This window comes from Neodiprion lecontei, chromosome 1 (genome assembly GCF_021901455.1).
Source record: "Neodiprion lecontei isolate iyNeoLeco1 chromosome 1, iyNeoLeco1.1, whole genome shotgun sequence".
In the NCBI taxonomy this organism is placed as follows: Eukaryota; Metazoa; Arthropoda; class Insecta; order Hymenoptera; family Diprionidae; genus Neodiprion; species Neodiprion lecontei.
Window position 1 is genome coordinate 33,119,923 of NC_060260.1, and position 18,536 is coordinate 33,138,458.

Below are 18,536 nucleotides of genomic sequence, written 5' to 3' on the forward strand. Positions count from 1 at the left end.
GACGTATGTTTGTACACTTGATACTACAGTATATATAAATTTTTATTATTACGAAAAGTGTCAAGAAACTAGACCTAAGATCGTAACTGCATTCCGTCAGTTTGCGAAAGTGTGATTGAGGAGGCATAATTTGTGAATAATTAAAATGCGTTGCTTGGAAAAGTGTGATGATCAATTTAAAATACAGATATGTACGACTTGTACACGAACACACGTATGAGCGAAGTCGTTCATGTTTTCTGTGTCGTATCTGACAATTTGACAGTTCTAGCTCGATAGTATTAAACATGGCCGTTCGTGCAGAGGTGAGTGTTGCCGTGTATTATATTTATTCAAGTAATTTTGTGTAATTGGAGCATGTACGTAAGTTTAAAGTAAGTCTGAAAGCCTAATTGATATCATGAAATTGAGTAAGATATGTTTGAGAAAAGTAACATCGAACCAACAGAGGTGTATCTATGTTTACGGAGAGTTGACGATGTGTCTGTATGCGTAGATTTCGGAGGGCAGAGAAAGTGTGTGATTATAGTTTTAGGGCTCAGATTATGCAATTACTACGTGTTATTTTCGTTGTGAAACATTTCAATTTTAGACATATGTAGAGTCTCCAATGTTTTGTAGTTCAAAAGTAAGGTTAAGTCGAAGGGTATAATGGCTATGTAATACCGTGTGATCCGTGTGATATGGTTCAGTAATTGTGAATATTAAATATCTCTGAGAAGTGATCATATCATGTGTTTATCGCATGTTTTAGAAATTACTGTAATATAACACTATTGAGGTCTAAAGGAAGTGTTATTGAGAGATATTTCAATAAAGGACAATTATGTTCGAGTCTCCGAGAAGCCTTCAGGAGGTTTGTGTAGACTTTATTTGCGACAATGTATTAGTATTGTGCGAGGTCCATCCTGGCGACAGTGGGCTTCCTGTCAGTACACTACCACCTGCTGCCATTGGTAAGTATTCTTTTAACTTTTTTCAAATTCGCTAATCTTTCTGTTTGTATTAGAAAAAAATTCCAAAATAATTTTTTATATTATTAATTCCAATTTTTTAACCATTTATTAAATACTGACGCATATCAGTAAACGTCGAATAACAATCAAAATAAACTGGTTAGTCCACTCACTTATTGGGTTGAAAAACAATTTTAATACAAATATTTGATCATAGGTCATTTTAAACAAATGTTTTCAAAAAGATATACCTCAGACAGGGCTTATGAGACCCATATGGACTCTTATTTGATAATATGCTCCATTTTTATATTTGATACTAAAGCGATATGTTGGAGTTAAATGAATCGTACATGATCCGCAGAGGACAAAATTATCGACGTACCTTGTCTTGGGTTAACTGCATTCAATGTATAAAACGAGAAATATCACGAGACTATGTCTACAATGTCTTGAACATATATAACTGTATAATAATTACATTTAGAAACATAAAATGATTTCAATGCACTATTGCAATCAGCTATGATTTAAAATAGGTTATGTATTCTCAAGAAAAACATTATATATTTTAATGCTGAAAACTATAGAATGAAATAAATAGTAAAACATGTTAAAAAAAATAGAAAGTAATGTGGAAATGTAAAAATTATCATACCTGTACAAATTTGATATCGATCGAACATGTTATAAATCAATAATATAAAAAATCATTTCAGATGAGCAAATGAGCACAGGAGATGGTCGCACAACAGTATCAAGTGTATCGTCAGTCACTAATCTCTCATCTCTGAACTTATCAGCTGGTTCAGCAACCAGACTAAGTTTTAAGGATCCAGATGCATTTTTACCTGCTGAAATATCTGATCAACTCTTATCCAGCTTATGCGAACGAAAAGCATTATCTGATCTGACTATTACTTTATTCGATTCAAAAACGACCAGATTACGGTAAGCATACGTGATAGGTAATACGATTCAAATTATCTGTAGTATATTGAAATTGCCAGGAACATGTTTCTAATGTGAAAATGTTTCTAATGCATTTTGTTCTATTAGATTTTATTTCATTTCAGCCATGTAAGACTAAAAGATGCATCGAGCCTTTCTATAAAAGGCTTAAAAGTTTTAAGTCAACATAAGGTTGTGGATTTGGAAATAGATGGACTTAAGATTAATGTCAACGATTTGATTGGCTGCCTGGGAGAATGGAGTTTGCAAAATCTAAGATCCTTAAGTGTGGCAAAGGGTAGCTTTATGGATTGTGCTAGGTAACTTATTATCTGATTTGTGGTTTTGTTTGCAGCAACATAGAATTAGAAGTGATGAAGCAGAATTTAAAACTTTGTCACTAAAATAAATGTTCAATAACGCACAAATTCAGTGTATTCACATCCAACTTTCAAAATTCGCGAGATTTGTTGCAGATTTAATACACATGATTCTGACTACAATGAGACATTATTTTTTGGATCATCTATGCTAGAAAAATATTTGCTTAAAACATTTTTGTAATATCACATGTGATTGATATTTTTTAGGTCTTGTGTAGTCGCGGCATTGACTAAACTTCGAGCATTACAAACTCTCAATGTTTCTGGAACTGAGTTTAATAATCATGGTCTCGAGATTGTTGTCGAAGACCTACAGCTCTTAGAAAATTTAGACATTTCTTGTACACGAGTAGACGATATAACACCATTGAAAAAGTGTAAGGACCGATTGAAGTCATTGAAAATGTACAATTTAAAAGTGAGCAGTTGTGGAAACCTGATACCCGTATTATTGGAGCTGAAGAAATTGATAAATTTGGATATATCCGACGAACGAGATGCCTTTCCACTTGAAATGTTTGTTCCAGTTAGATCTAAAATATCGGATCTCTTGAAAGCCAGTTTCTGTATGCCGTATCTAGCTAGTCTAGATATCTCAGGTAGAAGTAAATACCACCTTCAATCACTATATTCTGCTAATTTTCGGAGGCCTGTTTCTCATTGACACTTTTCGATTCAAAACTTATATCAATGTCAGTACATCCAACTTCTAGAATCCTACAAATGTAACAGCAGTGTGGTATATTCAAGATCGTTTTCATTTTTATGTTGAATTCAGCAGATAAATTGTCATATCCTTCTTATTACTTGGAACCTCCGTTTGTCGAACAATAACATTAATAGATATTATTAACAGTTAGTATCGACGTCTTGACTGGATAATTATTTTTCTTGCCAATTGTTCTAATAACTGTTCTACATCTTACGTATACCAAACTTTTCTAAACTGCTTGAATTGTCAATACTTGATTCCCCATTGGTTTACTGCCCAACAATGCACTATATCCACACAATATGTGTATGATGAAGTACTAAACTATACAAAGAAGGTTTACAAGCATTAGCGAATTTAGCATATCGTCTTAAGTTTTTTCTTGATCGTGTGAGATTATTACTGTTATATGCATGAATTGATTAATATTAATGCTAGTTGCCTGTTTGGATACTTGTAAATTCAGCTGTGTCCACAAAAGCGCAGGCCTCTATTATTAGATCGATATAATATAACAGCTGCTAACAATTCAAGAAAAATGATGAAACATTTGATTAATTTCAGTTTTTTAAAGAGTTCACTTATCAACATTACTTGTTTATGAAAATGAAAAACAAATTGCTGACATTTTAATTATATTGGTTTGTATTACAGGAAAGGATGAAATACACAGAAAAGATTTGAGAACGTTTATTAAATATCACCCACATTTAAGATTTTTAGGCCTTGTTCATACAGATGCTTGTTATGATGACACTCTTATTAATCCCATTAATAAAAGTTACAGACGAAGTCTTGTGGTGAGTAACAATTGTAACAACAATATATACAAACTATTGCATCTGGTTATTGTACTCTTAATTACCAATCAGCAAGTGACAGAAAAAAAATAATTATCTGCTGTTGCAAAAAAAAATTGTACTCAATTTCTCAGTCCTGTCATGTTATATGTATTGTAAATTTCGTATCCCTTAACCCAATATACTCTTATTATTGTAGAAACTTGAAAAGGTGACATTTCAAAAAATCTGCAGCAATTTATCATATGAATTACAAATTGAACCAATGTAATTGAACGTGAATGAAATGGCTCTATCTTTTGAAAATTTTAACTTGTTATTTACTCTAATATAATTTTATCCAATTAATAATAATTGTAACATATATCATTCATAGGTGAGTGGGACCGCATCAGAGTCACAAATTTTAGAATCACTGAGACGATACTGGTGCCGCCCAATTTATGTGCAAAAATGCCTTTATAATTTATTCCGTTTAACGCCAAACTTTAGTGAGGCAAGAGTTGACGTTATAAAATTAGTTATACCTGGAATGAAGGCTCATCCCCAACAGTTTGGTGTACAAATGGCTGCAACAGCATGTCTCTACAATCTTACAAAAGGAGACCTAGCGAATAAAATCCATCCATCGATATTAAAACAAATTGTTGATTTAACATTGACAGCCATGGAATCGTTTCCAAATCATTACCAACTACAGAAAAATACATTACTTACGCTGTGCAGTGATAGGATATTGCAGGATGTTACTTTTGACAAATATAGGTAGGCTTGAAGCAACGTATAAAATATGATAAGGCGATACAGGCAATTTATTATTCAATGCAATCTGTAACTTTAATCTGTGAAAGTAAATATTCTTTAGATTATAGGAACTATTCTAATTGTAAAATATATGCAATAGGTGTGCAAGACTTGTGATGAATTGTCTGTCAGCATTTGATGATCCTTCAATGAATCGAATGTCAGTTGCAATATGCTCCATTTTGGCAGCTAAAATTTCCACCGATGAAACATCAATGCTGGGGGCACAACCGCAGTACATGTCTAAACTATTAGCCATGATCCGGTCTAAAGTTCAAACAAAATCTGTGGACATTACCATGAAGTTTACGTTGAGCGCCCTTTGGAATTTAACTGATGAAAGTGCAACGACATGCGCCGTATTTCTCGAAGAAGGTGGCATGGCTCTATTTCTTGAAGTACTGAAAAGTTTCCAAGGAGAGTCTAGTGTCGAAACAAAGGTTTTGGGCTTGCTGAATAACATAGCAGAGGTAAGCAATAGATTGGGTTGAGAAGAATTTTTTTCACTAATAAATTCATACAATTAGTTAGTCGATTGTTTTAAAATTTAATTGTTATCGGCTAGTATTAATGTTTCAACTATTTATTACATATAGGTACCTCATCTCAGGCAATGGCTAATGCAACCTTCTTTTATAACGATGCTCTCGTCACTTTTGGATTCCGAACAGATTGATGTATCCTATTTTGCGGCAGGAATTGCTGCACATCTGTTGAGTGATGGACCATGTGTATGGGCTTCGGTACCGTCTTTACCACCTAGGTCTCAATTATTGGATCAGTTAGCTAAAGCAGTGACCAATTGGCAAACACCTCAGAGTGAAATGGTTGCATATCGAAGTTTTCAGCCATTCTTTCCTCTTTTGCGATGCGCCGATGCACATCCTGTGCAATTATGGGCTGTATGGGCAATACATCATGTATGCACTAAGAATCGTAAGTTCCATTCCTTGGATATACATTTTTTTTGCTATGAGTTGCAGTATCTAATAGCACTAAGATTTCGCTATTGCAAGAATTCCAATAGGCAATATTTATTATCAATTGTAGCTAAACGGTATTGTGGAATGCTGTCGAGGGAAGGTGGTGGTGCCATACTAGCATTGCTCGCAAAGGAGAAGAGCGGTGACACTCAGCCTATCGTGCGTACCTTGTGCCTCTCCGTGCTTGAAGCATTGGCCACTCACTGTTGACCATTTACAATTTGACAAACGAGTACCATATACCTGGTATACTAGTCAATTTTATCCCTCTGTTGAGGCAAGCTTAAATTTCAATAATATACATGGAAAAACGCAGCGCAATTGCATTTTTGAATGAAAAATTGAATCAAAAATTTCTACTCGCATACATAGGTGGTATCGTTGATGGAGAAAAAAGAGGCTGTGAAGGAGTATGTGTGGTCTGCGCTGCGGAAGCAGCCATCTCGGATCAAACGAGAAATATTATATATAGATCATATGCACTTAGTGCATTAAAGATACGGATTTGCAAATGATATTTAAAATCCTGTAAATTGGTAAATTTGGACGAAAATTATTTGAGCATACTATTGATATGTTGGCAGAGAATAAGTAATGCTTGCTAAAAATAACGTCGAGCAGCCCTGTTTCACAAAATAAGATGATAAACGTTGATTGTTTCTTAGATTTTTAGTATCTCTTACCTTTTTTTTAAACTCCCAATACGGTGTGAACGGCTAGTTTTATCACATGTAACTCAATTTAAATTATTTTCATAAAGTTTTAACAACATAGTTTTATTATTTGATTTGTGAGTATTATTACCCGCTTTGACTGTATCTTCGGTCAATGCTATCTGCAAGACATTAAGAAATTTGTTACATGGTAGCCGGTTTTTTTTATCGGAAATTTACTTGCTGTGAAATTTTATAAAGAAAATGTAAATCTGAAGAAATATGTAAATTTGTCTACTGGTTTTTTACAAATCTCTCGACATCTTTTGTGCTACAATTGTAGAGCATATTTCGATCTTGAGCGGTTCTTTTTTTTTTTTTTTTTAGTCACTTTCATTCGGTCACGAAGAAATATCTTAATTCGAACTGATTGCAAGGAAAACGTAGTATTATTACACTTACTGTTCATACCGTTTGTAGAAAAGATTTGTCCAATGGTTTGGATTTTAAAATACCTGTTCGCAAATATCTATAATGGATAGGAAATTGCTGTTGTTTCTTGAAACAGATTTGTGTGTCTGTTAATAACAATACTTAACTAATAATGACAAGTTTATTGCATCTTATTGATAGAAGATAGCGCAAACTAGTGTTTTGCCATTTTGAATTTTCGAGGTAATCCTTATCAAGATTTTAAGTTAGCATCGGAAAATTTTAAGTAGGACTTATTCTGTTTTTTCATGTGCAGTATCTCAGTATATCTGTTATGAACTAATACACCAAATCTTGTAAGTAGGAATTTTCATTTCGTCACTCGACGAGTCTTTTTTGATTCGATTTTTCTGTATTTGTTAAAAATATTGTCAATAGGCAGCTATAAATAGAGATATGCATGTAAACGTTAAAAATAGATAAATTGGAAATATTCAGTATGCATATGTCCTTATTGAAGTAAAGTAATTATTAAAAATAGTGTCAGCAATATTTAAGATGAAAGTGAAAACATTTGAGAAGAAAAGATTGATTACAATATCCGGAGAGTTCCGTCAGAACTTTTTGTCTTACATGACAAAAAGTGCAAAGCACAAATATTTCGTTCATTGGAAATATATTGCTCTATTACGTCTCGATTGTCATGTTATAAATTTTGTTGGCTATTAAATATAGAAAAATGTCTTTCTATAACTCCAAATGTACATTATGTGTATAGTATATTCTGCCATTATACATAAAAAAAAGAAATATTAGTTATATCGAAGTATTTTACTTCATAGTTATCCCAATGAAATGGTACCTACAGTAAATTATATTTATTGTTAAACATTGATTATATAGCTTGTTGATTGTATGACTATAGAGATAACGCTTAGTTACATGTAGTTTTTGCAAACCATAAAGGTATTTTACAGAAAAATGAGTTTATGTCACACAAAAATTGCCCACGATATCTTTCACAGAATTGTTTTCTACTCATCTTTGTTAGATTTGCTTTGTCCTTTTGAATTGAAAATTAAAATGACTGCCTATTTTTATATCTGATTGATACCTATTCATCAATTTTTCTGACATAAATATTATTCAAATGAACAGGTAATTATTTAATAGTGACGGTTAGTTATTTTTACTTCAATACGGTTTCATGTATTTTTCTTGTTTCAACTTCTAATGTGTTGTTAGTTTTGTTACGCTTTATGTGCCAGAACAATTAATCAATTCAAATATTTGGAACAATTTACAATGCGAATACTACCAGGTATTTTTCAGATTGGTAAACTGTTCATGCATTCAGTCCAACCGCACAGAACCATTTTACACTATCTAATATTCAAAAACCTCAATGTGAATCAAACTAACACAAAATAAATTCTGGAATTATTCAAAATACTCATATTTCGAATCTTCGATATTGCAGATTATTTGGTACACATTCAGCAAGTTTTGGCAATGTTAGACTTTTGTAAAATATGGAAAACAAAGGGTTGAATCAGGTAAATTTGAAACTCAATTATTTCCTGGTTTTATAATAATTTGCTCATCAGTCGTATCACGCACACTGCCAGTAAATACGCCTTTCATATGTAATATCAAATAATAATAAAATAAATAACTGCTTCATAATTTTCTAGAAGTATTAGGCACAGAATTGTTCATCTAATTTCCGTCCAATGCACTGCTCTTGCTAAGTTTCAATTTCTGCAGGAATTCAGAGCGTGTCTTATGTTTATACTTGTTAGACGTGTTACGTAAACTATTAATAATAAAATTAATAAAAATAAACAACGGTATGTGGATGAAAGTATATAAAGCACCAAACGTTTTTGAAAATCTTAACATATTTATTTATGCTATGTAAGTATTACAAGGTGTTTTGGGTGTGTCATAACAGAAGTATTCTTATCATTATCATGAATCAACTGCCATAATTTTTATGAAATTGGAGAAAGTATAATTTTTTTTGTAAGACAGTAATAATACGTACAAAACGATGAAGGTAAACGTGTAAAGTCAAGAAACTGCAGCCAATTGTCAACGTTTACGCACAATCCTGTACTGTATTTTTATCAAAAAACAAATTTGTAGTCCAATTTCTTTTCCATCCGCCCCATCATTATACCAAGACTTGCCGTAAAAAGGTCTCATAACTTCACATTAAAAATTTATTCGCAATTATTGTTTGGCCAATTGCAATGCAATATGCGGGCCATTTAATTTAATTAATAATTTTATTTCCATTTAAGCAAATGAGGCACCTCCAACTAATTTAGTAACCTTGTGATTTCTTTGTAGGCAATAGTTTAGTTGGTGTTGTGATTTTGTATGAAGAAAGTATTGCGTACTGTAATGGCTGCTAGTTGGTATTCATTTTTGAACCTTACATTTCAAAAAAGCTCCACTTCTTTCTCGTGAGTCTATACATGTGTGTATTTGCATATATGTATGTCTATGAATATAGACACACACACACCATATATTTTTATCGGGTTTTTCCTATACAAAAATGCAATTTCACCATCTCTTGGTATGAAAACTTAATTTTGTGACCGTCACAGAGTAACTTGACTTTAGAGACAACGGTGTATAAGAAGTTTTAAGAGAAACACCATAAGTGAAAAAATTTGTGGCCAAAGTGGATATTCGAATTTACAATTTCAGCTCAGTTTCTCCCTAGTAACATCTTATCACATTGTAGTGAATTGTGTTACCCATCCGTATTTAAGCCCACTAAGGTGTTCGACGATTCTGTGCCGATGTTTCGACAAGCTTCGTTGGACGATGAAAGTTTTGTGCGCAGGTATATTGCTACATCTCTAAGAAAATGCCCAATTGTATTATGGCGTCAATTGTATCTACAAATTAAAGGAGTATATTGAACTTTGTGCAACAGTTTGGCTAACTTTTTTATTAAACAAGATTAAACAAATTCTAGTTATCTTAAATTGTCACTCTTATCATCCGTCCTCGAAAAATGTTATTACTACATTTTTGGTTCGCAATTTATAGTATACAAAGCAAAAGAATTTCTATCGTTTGACTATGCATAAATAAAATTCAATTCTTTGACTGTGAATAACATTATACGAGAAAATTAAGTCTCGAATTACGAATTTTCTCTTTGCATTATTAAATTTAATCTGGACTGTTAGCTTTAGGAATTTGTTAGTTTTGGCTCTGTTATTAATATTCGTTTTTCAGAAGTGTTATGTATTATTATACAACCGATAATATAGACGTATCACATCAACGTCTATTTTAAGGTGTATTATCTTGTAAATTTTTAAAAGTTGTATTGCATTGTACACATAAAATATTATAACAGAGCCACCGAACTAACTAGTGAAAAAAGTAACTACTAAAAACATTTTCAATTTTTTTTCTTCTAAAGTAATGAAAGACTCAATATCGGTATGTAAGATTACTACTTGAATTGTTACTTTTCAAAATAAGAAATTTACATAATATACTTCCCTTATCTCTAGATGAAAGAGAAATATATTTATCAAAGGACGTTACATGAGAATGGCTGTTTTGTCTGCAACATCCAGAGAATTGTTAGCAACAAAGCCATTCATGGATTAGATGCATGATGAGATTAATTGACAACATAGCCATTGTGTTGATTCTTGTCTCTAGCATCTGTTAACTCTGTGACACACAGTCCCCTAAGTATGGGTTCTCAATCATCGAGATTTTGCGACAGCAAAAAGTTAGCCGCTAGGTTTTCATTTTTTTCACATGCAAAATAAGCCTGAACAACAAGATGTTCAGGGAATCCCAGTGCCTTCAGCCTTTCGATTGCTTCTTTGTCTTGTGGCGTCACCTGAATCACTCCAGCTCCAAGACTCGCACCTGCACCTGCGCCCACACCTGCCCCAGCACCAGCACCAATACCAGCAACGGCACCCGTACCACCTGTAAGTCCTCCTTGGGCCACGGCAGCCGCTGCTGCTGGCGTTCCTTGAACTGTTCCGCCGGTAGCACCAACTATTCAAATACAAAACATCGACTAAATTTTTATGTGTTCAAAATATAATTTCGATCTGCATAGTTTAGATAAGTTTAGATGAGAGCTACCAATAACGCGCAACGAAAATAACTACAAATGATCACTTCTGCGAGACTGAATCTGCCACTCCTTAGTTGATTTTGAGATTTTTAAAGTTTTTTGTATGGGATGAACCAAGTGATTGTATGCAAGAACGTCAACAAAACTCTACTTTTTCAATGCTCAAGGATAATTTTCCACCTTGATGGAAATAGAAATGACATAAGATTCAAAAGTACCAGGTTCGTTGAGCATGCGAACAAAGGCTTCTTGATTCTGTGAAATCAATTGCAGTAGGGCTGGATTGGTCTGTCCAATCTGTTGCAGTACAGTATTTAGTAATTGCGGATTTTGTTGAATCACTTGGCGCATTTGCTGAAACTGTGGTTGGGTGCGTAAGAATGCCAAGGGATCCTGAGCCTGGTCCTGGGCTTCAGGAGGGTCTTCAGGTGGGTCCTCAAACAGCTGAGCTGGAATACCAGTGAGTAAATATTCTACTGCTCTGTCAGGATTGTTGAAACTTGCCCTTAATGCTTGTTCAACCTGCTCTCGATCGTACCTGAACAATTTAAAATAAATCTGTGAGTTGTTTTTTTCACATTAGTTATATTTAAATGAAACTTGATTCCATATGTAGCTCCTACTGACCCCATATCCATAATATTATTGACCATTGTATTGTATTCTTCTCCCATCAACAAAGCACTTTCTGCCTGAGCTCCAGTAGGTGCCACTGCTGCAGGTGGGTCAAGCACAACTGGTGGTGGTCGGGGACGAACATCTTCTGCAGCCGTAGGAGTCGTAGTCAAGGTTGCTGGGCTAAACGTGTAAACGTGTATTGGTCAATTTCTATTCGACAAATTGTTAACTTACATATGTTAGTTAATCCTACACAGAATGAGTGGTTTTGAATTTTGTGCTGCACTTACTTGAACAATCGGAAACATTTAATTCAGTTAACTCAAATTTGAAAAGGGTGTTTCTTATTAGTCATAAAAAAAAGGTCCAAACAATCCTGTTATTTTGAGTAAACTGAATGCATAGAAATACTGATAAATTGCTCAACAGAATTTCACCAATTAAATTCTATTTTTCGCATGCTCTTTGAGTGTGTTGTCTCCTTTCCCCGTTACTCTCCAACTCCCAAACATCGACAAATGAAGAATAATTTTAATCGTAATGCAGAATTATCACACGTAGTATTACCCAATGTAAATATATGAAAAAATGATTAGAGAAAGTATTCTTTCATCAGAAAATATCTGTTGTAATGCTATGATTTACAAAATGTTTCTTATGTTTAAATTAGCACAGGCAATCATACCTAGCTGCTGTGTGTTCTTTGTTATTGTCACCATCAGCATGCTGTTCCTCACTAGTGCTTGGACCAGCGCCAGCCTTAGGTTTCGTTACCATAACCACGATAAACTTTTTTTCGTCAATATTATAGGTAGTTAAAGGCTGCTCGTCGGTCAATATTTTTCCTGCACACATAAGAAATGCATTTGGAATATTGCAGCATCAGTAACAGTTTATGTTCCAAAATAAAAATTTTAAAATAGCAATACAAAGATTTGGTGAGTCACGTATCGGAGGTTGCCAGAATATGGTAAAGTATGTATGTACAGACAATAAAAGCATGATGACATTAAGAATTGAAAAAAGATAGGTTATGGCAGAGAAATTGGCTTACCCGCGTATATGAGTTTTTGATGCTGAGCCGGAAAACCCTTCTGAACTTCGATCTTGTCTTTCAATTCTTTAACCTGAATAAGCAATAAGAACAAGTAACATTTTCATTAGCAACTAAGGGTTTTAGAATAGAAACCGAAAAAAAAAGACATTTTCGGCCACTTTAATGCAGTTTTTACTCACCGTTTTCGAGGGGTCAATCTCGACGGTAAACGTCTGTTGTTGAAGATTTTTAAGCGTAATAATCATTTTGGATCGTCAGCAGACACGCTTACGTTAATTACTACTACTTAAGGCAAAGTATCCTGTGTATCTCACGAAATAAAATTATGTTTTGATAGATATTTTCGCGCTGATGATTCGGCACTCGGAGCTCGTGAGCGCCATGAACCTTTTTCAACGACGTGATCCAAAGCGAATGAAAAGAGGAAATCGTGACCCGCTCGGCTCTCGTTGAACGCGCGCGTCTCGCAAGGGCTGAGAGAGTAAAAATATTTCATTCGTCACTTTAATTTTCTTTTTTATATCAAGTTCTGCCAATACTATCAGGAGTCCGTATTAAGTCATAAAACTCATCTTGAGATACAGGTACAACGCTTCAACTGCCTGCTGGTTGACAGAGAAATTATCACCGTTCCCTGGCAAACATCCTAATTACAAATACCTCACATTAGATGTATTAAGAAAGGTAAATGGTACATTAAAAATTCCTTGAATAAATTGCTGTGTTGACTAGTTCTCTGCACACACCTTGAGGTCAGTGATTGCGGCCTACGAACCTTACACAAACCGAGTGGATAAACATCAATCGCAAATGGCGGTAGTGAGGTCGTGAGAATTGTCAAAGTCTGAAAAAAATTAACGATTCTAAAGAAATGACGACCTTGACGGACCCCTCCGTCTTGCCAAAGACTAAAAAACCATCCGGTGAGTAAGATGTTGTATTTTTAAACCTGTTCAGGCAAACGTAAGATCAATATTGTCGAAGAATTTACTTGACATGACGCAGTAATCTGTCATTACATAATTCTCATGACACATTATTGATTTTATACATGAAATGTCCGTTGGTTTACTGTGTCCCTAACTCACTCTTATCATATTGCAATGATCCCCATAATCTATATTTTCACTATAGTACTACGTATTAGTAGTTGACTTCATACATTCATTGATTCGCAACATAACCTTACATTGCTCTTCATGTCATAATGCGTACACACGTGCTTTTTACACTGAACTGTAATAATACTGAAAGGTGTGCTGACGCTGACAACACGAGCCGAGGGAGACATTCGCCAGATACGGCAAAACCATTCATTAAATTTATTGCAAAATGAAATGACTCAAAATTTTTTTCTGGTTTTCAGATAGTGCATTCAAACAGCAACGGCTCCCTGCGTGGCAACCAATTCTTACAGCTGGAACAGTTCTTCCAACATTCTTTGTAATAGGAATAGCTTTCATACCAGTTGGCATAGGATTACTTTATTTTTCGGAGGAGGTCAAGGAACATTCCATCGATTACACTAATTGCATTTCCAATAGTTCAGCTTCTGGTAACGAAACAAAATGTGCCGACATAATTGCTTTGAATTCCTCAGCTGTGTGCTATTGTGAAATTAACTTCACATTGACAAACGAATTTGGTGGTAACGTTTATATGTACTATGGCCTGACCAATTTTTATCAGAATCATAGACGATATGTTAAATCTCGTGATGATAACCAGCTATTGGGCCAGTTAAGTCAGACACCATCCAGCGACTGTAAACCTTTTGCTTATTCTTACGTAAATAACACTGAAATGCCTATAGCCCCTTGTGGAGCAATAGCAAATTCGTTGTTCAGTGACGAGTTGACTCTTTGGTCCCATGTGCACCAGAATTTTGTTCCATTATTGAATTATGGCATAGCTTGGCCTTCTGATAAATCCATCAAGTTCGCAAATCCTAAAGGTTATGATACTTTGGAAGACGCTTTCAAGGACTATGCAAAACCAAAAAATTGGTCCAAAGCTATTTATGAATTGGATACAAAAAATATTAGCAACAACGGATTTCAAAATGAAGACCTAATTGTCTGGATGAGAACGGCAGCCCTTCCTAGTTTCAGGAAACTGTATCGCAGAATTGATCACTCTCAAGACAGTTTCAAGGGAGGATTAGTTCGTGGAAATTACAGCCTCATCGTTAAATACTGTAAGTAATGATAATAATTCAATAGCAGGACTAATACTCCGATACTCATCACCGCTATTGGTACTATTTTCTATCCTATCACATGGTCTGTAAAGAATCATTTACAAAGTGGTAATTCGATAGACCTGCTGAAAATAATATCAAGTACATAACAGGTTATGGCCACTCTGAATGCGTAATTTTGTTGATATATAGTTGATATATATATGAATAGATTGATCCAGTGTTTCAAAAACGTTTTCACATTTATCATAAATAATTCATTTTATTTATTTTACTTACATTAATTTTCAATTTTTTTTTTCACCAAACTAATTGTTCAATCTCAAAAGAAACATTGAAAACTCATATATTTTGTTAAAATAACTTATATTCATTAATTGCTGGATATTTTTGTAAAAACTAATTAATAGGCAATTAGGATGGTAGATTTATTTCTAAACATTCCATCTTACTCTTTATTTCAGCATATCCTGTAGCAGCATTTGAAGGTACCAAACGGATGATATTAAGTACCACCTCACTTTTAGGGGGTAAAAACCCTTTCCTTGGCATTGCCTATATCGTAGTAGGCTGCGTCTGTTTGATATTGGGAATCGCCTTGTTGATTATTCATATTAAATGCTCTAAGAGGTGAGTAATTTTCCTACTTTATTTTTTTAATAATTTTATTCCAACTATGTTTATTTACTGACTGTACATACTAGTGATCTGAGAGTAATTTTAAAAGAAAAGTGTCAACATTGAAATAATTTATGGATAATATGTATTCAGTTTGACAACAAATAAATTTACCTGTCTCGGATTTGTATTGCTATCTGTTATAAGAAATTGTACAAAATTAGAGAACAACTCTATCATATTGCGAGGAATATTTGTTGTCATATGCTTTCTTACATTACAATGTGACACTCAGCTTTGCGATTGAATCTCCAGTTCATAATTGGAACCCAATTTGATCTAATAGTAACTGCTTTATTAATTTTTTTTGTATAAATTTCTGAAAAAAGATGCGAGATTTTAGTTAAATTTTTGAATTGGACACAAAATTTTTAGACAACAGATTTACATACATGCAATATAAAGTCAAAAGTACACACGATTAATTACTGTAATATTACGTGTGTATGTTGCGCAGCAAACTAATGTAAGAGCGGCTCCCAGAATCATGGTTAGGGCTTCCCAATTATTGTTGTAAGTGTTTTTTGTCTTAAGTCTCCCAAGTTTCTTCAGGAAATACTTAACAACCAAGGCCCATGAGTTTAAAGATTGCTTTCTTAAACACTCAACACAAGCAAAAATTTTTTTACACATTTTACTATAGGTACATTTTACTTTCATCAAAAAATTATTTTGTTTTGCGATGTAATATAATAGTTTGAATTCACGTATTTAATGTGCAACGAGTCATTGTTTGGTGTAACTTTGATATTTTCTATCTCAGCCTCAAAAGAAAAACTGATGAGCCGGCTTGTTGACTTGCATTAAATTTTCAGAAGATGTGGGATTTTTTTATAATCCTGATGCCATGCTTGCATCGAAAATTTTCATGGTTACAGTTCCTTCTTGAACGGAATAAATCGCGATTCTTTGTCTTGCAAACTAACTGATCACAGGAGTCAAATATTCAAAATTTCTGAACTGATATTGCACAAGACGAATTATAAGTAATCCTTTGAAATTAGGTTGTGGGAATTAACAAATATCAGTATCATTTTAAAATTTGTTCAAATAGAATAAGGTTCTATGGCCCTGGCGTGCATTGTGAATCCTTGCATCTTTTAAGCTTGAATGATTTATTGTATCAATTTCAAGCATGTAAAAGCATGAGTTACCATGTAAAGTTATCTGTATGTCCGCACCACCATTAAATGGTCCAAGTTTTTCTAAGAAAGATGAATGTTTAGTAAATCATAGGAACTTTAGGATTCATTGAAACTTGAAAATACTGTAGCAAGTTTTACCAGATAATATTGAGCGTTTCGATAAAGTTATTCCAAAATGAAAAATTTTGACTCAATATCAATCTCCAGAATTGAAATCACACAATCAAAAGCTATCAGTGTATAACGAAAATTGTATAGAAATGTGTTGTCAAAAATAGCAAAAATAGTTTCAGTTGAATGCCTAGCGTACATGGATGCTTCCAGTAACTAAATTCCATCTTGAGGAAACTTACTGGTAATACAGTTTGAAATACATAATACACGTATGTAATAGTATATATGTACATATATTACAGCCAATATACCTGTACATATGCTTCATACATTCCGTTTCAATTTCTTAGTGTTGTCAAGATTTGAAATTAAATATGTGTTTCGTGGGTCTAAGGGAAATTCTTATTTTGCAGGTACATTCTGTAATATCATACATAGCATATATTTGTTTGCCTGTGATTGTACTTCCAGCATCTGCTTGTTAACCAAACTGATGATATGTTTTACAACAACGTAAACTTTATATGTATATTTTTCAGTACAAACCAGATGATCAACGTTAACCAGAACACACCGTACCAATGAAGCACCCGTCGCATGTTGGTAGTTACTTGAATTTACCAATTTCAGCATTTATGTAATCGTTGACTAAATATTCATCACTGTTAGACTATACAAAGGTATTGCTGATTACATCACATGATTAATCAGTGATACTGGAAAAACAGTGTTTTGTTTGCCTATAATATTCATTCATTTAATATTAAATGCTTTTCAAGTTAAATAGTTTTAGATTAGCTTGAAATCACTTAAGTATTAAACAATCTCTTAGAAATTCACAGATAACAAAAAATAATGTATTGTAATATTTTGCAACATATTTGTTATTAGCTCATTTTTAACTTAATTCGAAACAGTCACAATTGTTTGCTCATATCCTCTTTTTTATTCTTGTGACTGTTGCCAATTTGTTTTTTGTATATAACACATATAGTATATTTTAAATCATCAACTCCGCAAAACCTGACCTGAATCAATTGTTTCAAAGAATTTGAAATATAAATGTATGTCTGGAATAAACAAAAGGATTGCAACACTAAGATTTAAAATATATGAATCAATTAAATATAGTGATATTTGGCTTTGCTTTATACTTCTAATCAAACAAAAGCAAAATGTGTGATGATAGTTCCTGATAGACTCAGAATGAAAGTAATATTAAAAACTGATTCAAGATTATAATCAATTTTGAAACTACCAAATATTCCAACAGGTGTGACTTTATGGTATTATCGACGTGCCTCTGCATGTGATAATTTTAGATAACTAGTTATAAATATGTATTTATATAATTTAATTCTTGATGACTAGTCTATATAATTTCATAACATATTCATATTATTGGAAGAGCACAAATTTACAATATTGAATTTATTATTACGCATTTAAATATTTTATCTAATGTTACATAGAATAAGTAAATAATATGATGCTTGAGTAACAGTGTAATAAACCATTTATGACATAGCAATACAGTGTCACCATTTACATACCCTCCTTTAATAGTTGCACGCGTAATCTAGCAGCAAGAGTCTAGCAGAATGCTAACGTATTAGATACTCAATGAAGTATTTCACAAGTACCGACATAACCTCAAAATCTGAGACCCTCTAATACGTTGAAAAGATAGTTCTTCACTGTACGAAGGTTTGACATTTACGAAGGTCAGTTCTGTTCTTGATGTAAATGCACAGCGAGAAATTTAATGGAAAAAAAGAGCAAATAATTTATGATTTTAGACTCCAATCAACTGCAGTCGGCTTACAAGCGTCACATTGTTAGTTTCAGACCACGCCCACGGAATTCAGACGAGAATTTCTATTGGTTGAAAGGTTTTATAATTCACGCACCTCGATCT

The 18,536-nt window shown here is 33.4% G+C and overlaps 3 protein-coding genes across 8 annotated transcripts; 2 read left to right on the plus strand and 1 right to left on the minus strand.

Moving 5' to 3' along the window:
• The first annotated feature begins 169 nt into the window (after positions 1-169).
• LOC107226793 (protein zyg-11 homolog B) lies at positions 170-10,431 on the plus strand. 4 transcript variants are annotated; one of them, XR_006902509.1, is made up of 11 exons: positions 170-305; positions 755-956; positions 1,676-1,907; positions 2,033-2,227; positions 2,498-2,895; positions 3,657-3,802; positions 4,179-4,567; positions 4,707-5,076; positions 5,203-5,542; positions 5,657-5,866; positions 5,962-10,431. XR_006902509.1 is itself a non-coding variant. In XM_015667711.2 (10 exons), the coding sequence occupies exons 2-10, from the start codon at positions 827-829 to the stop codon at positions 5,797-5,799; spliced, it is 2,343 nt and encodes a 780-aa protein (XP_015523197.1). In that variant the 5' UTR covers positions 170-305; positions 755-826; the 3' UTR covers positions 5,800-10,431. The 4 variants fall into 4 exon arrangements, 3 of the variants coding, with proteins under 3 accessions (XP_015523197.1, XP_015523198.1, XP_046585853.1); XM_015667711.2 differs by having other exon boundaries at positions 5,657-10,431; XM_015667712.2 differs by having other exon boundaries at positions 2,498-2,889; positions 5,657-10,431.
• LOC107226788 (UV excision repair protein RAD23 homolog B) lies at positions 8,014-12,867 on the minus strand. Its single transcript, XM_015667705.2, has 6 exons — positions 12,661-12,867; positions 12,479-12,551; positions 12,110-12,269; positions 11,434-11,604; positions 11,025-11,344; positions 8,014-10,724 (listed from the first exon to the last, which is right to left on the minus strand). The coding sequence occupies exons 1-6, from the start codon at positions 12,724-12,726 to the stop codon at positions 10,417-10,419; spliced, it is 1,098 nt and encodes a 365-aa protein (XP_015523191.1). The 5' UTR covers positions 12,727-12,867; the 3' UTR covers positions 8,014-10,416.
• Positions 12,868-12,929: 62 nt separating this feature from the next.
• Positions 12,930-18,149, plus strand: LOC107226789 (cell cycle control protein 50A). Of its 3 annotated transcripts, none has more exons than XM_015667706.2 (5): positions 12,930-13,065; positions 13,214-13,404; positions 13,848-14,678; positions 15,146-15,311; positions 17,158-18,149. In XM_015667706.2, exons 2-5 carry the CDS (start codon positions 13,353-13,355, stop codon positions 17,201-17,203), a joined length of 1,095 nt encoding a protein of 364 aa, XP_015523192.1. In that variant the 5' UTR covers positions 12,930-13,065; positions 13,214-13,352; the 3' UTR covers positions 17,204-18,149. The 3 variants fall into 3 exon arrangements, 2 of the variants coding, with proteins under 2 accessions (XP_015523192.1, XP_015523193.1); XR_006902510.1 differs by lacking the exon at positions 12,930-13,065 and adding an exon at positions 16,792-16,859 and having other exon boundaries at positions 13,097-13,404; XM_015667707.2 differs by lacking the exon at positions 12,930-13,065 and adding an exon at positions 15,817-15,872 and having other exon boundaries at positions 13,097-13,404.
• The last annotated feature ends 387 nt before the right edge of the window (positions 18,150-18,536 follow it).

What these genes read in the sequence shown, in the direction of transcription:
- LOC107226793 (XM_015667711.2), top strand. Translation starts at nt 827, where the DNA reads ATGTTCGAGTCTCCGAGAAGCCTTCAGGAGGTTTGTGTAGACTTTATT. An exon ending in TCTAGATATCTCAGGTAGAA is followed by an intron (nt 2,896 to 3,656) that starts GTAAATACCACC and finishes TTTGTATTACAG; the next exon opens with GAAAGGATGAAATACACAGA. An exon ending in GTTACTTTTGACAAATATAG is followed by an intron (nt 4,568 to 4,706) that starts GTAGGCTTGAAG and finishes TATATGCAATAG; the next exon opens with GTGTGCAAGACTTGTGATGA.
- LOC107226789 (XM_015667706.2), top strand. Translation starts at nt 13,353, where the DNA reads ATGACGACCTTGACGGACCCCTCCGTCTTGCCAAAGACTAAAAAACCA. An exon ending in CAGCCTCATCGTTAAATACT is followed by an intron (nt 14,679 to 15,145) that starts GTAAGTAATGAT and finishes TCTTTATTTCAG; the next exon opens with CATATCCTGTAGCAGCATTT. An exon ending in CATATTAAATGCTCTAAGAG is followed by an intron (nt 15,312 to 17,157) that starts GTGAGTAATTTT and finishes TATATTTTTCAG; the next exon opens with TACAAACCAGATGATCAACG.
- LOC107226788 (XM_015667705.2), bottom strand. Translation starts at nt 12,726, where the DNA reads ATGATTATTACGCTTAAAAATCTTCAACAACAGACGTTTACCGTCGAG. An exon ending in AATAATATTATGGATATGGG is followed by an intron (nt 11,345 to 11,433) that starts GTCAGTAGGAGC and finishes TAAATTGTTCAG; the next exon opens with GTACGATCGAGAGCAGGTTG. An exon ending in TCGCATGCTCAACGAACCTG is followed by an intron (nt 10,725 to 11,024) that starts GTACTTTTGAAT and finishes GTATTTGAATAG; the next exon opens with TTGGTGCTACCGGCGGAACA.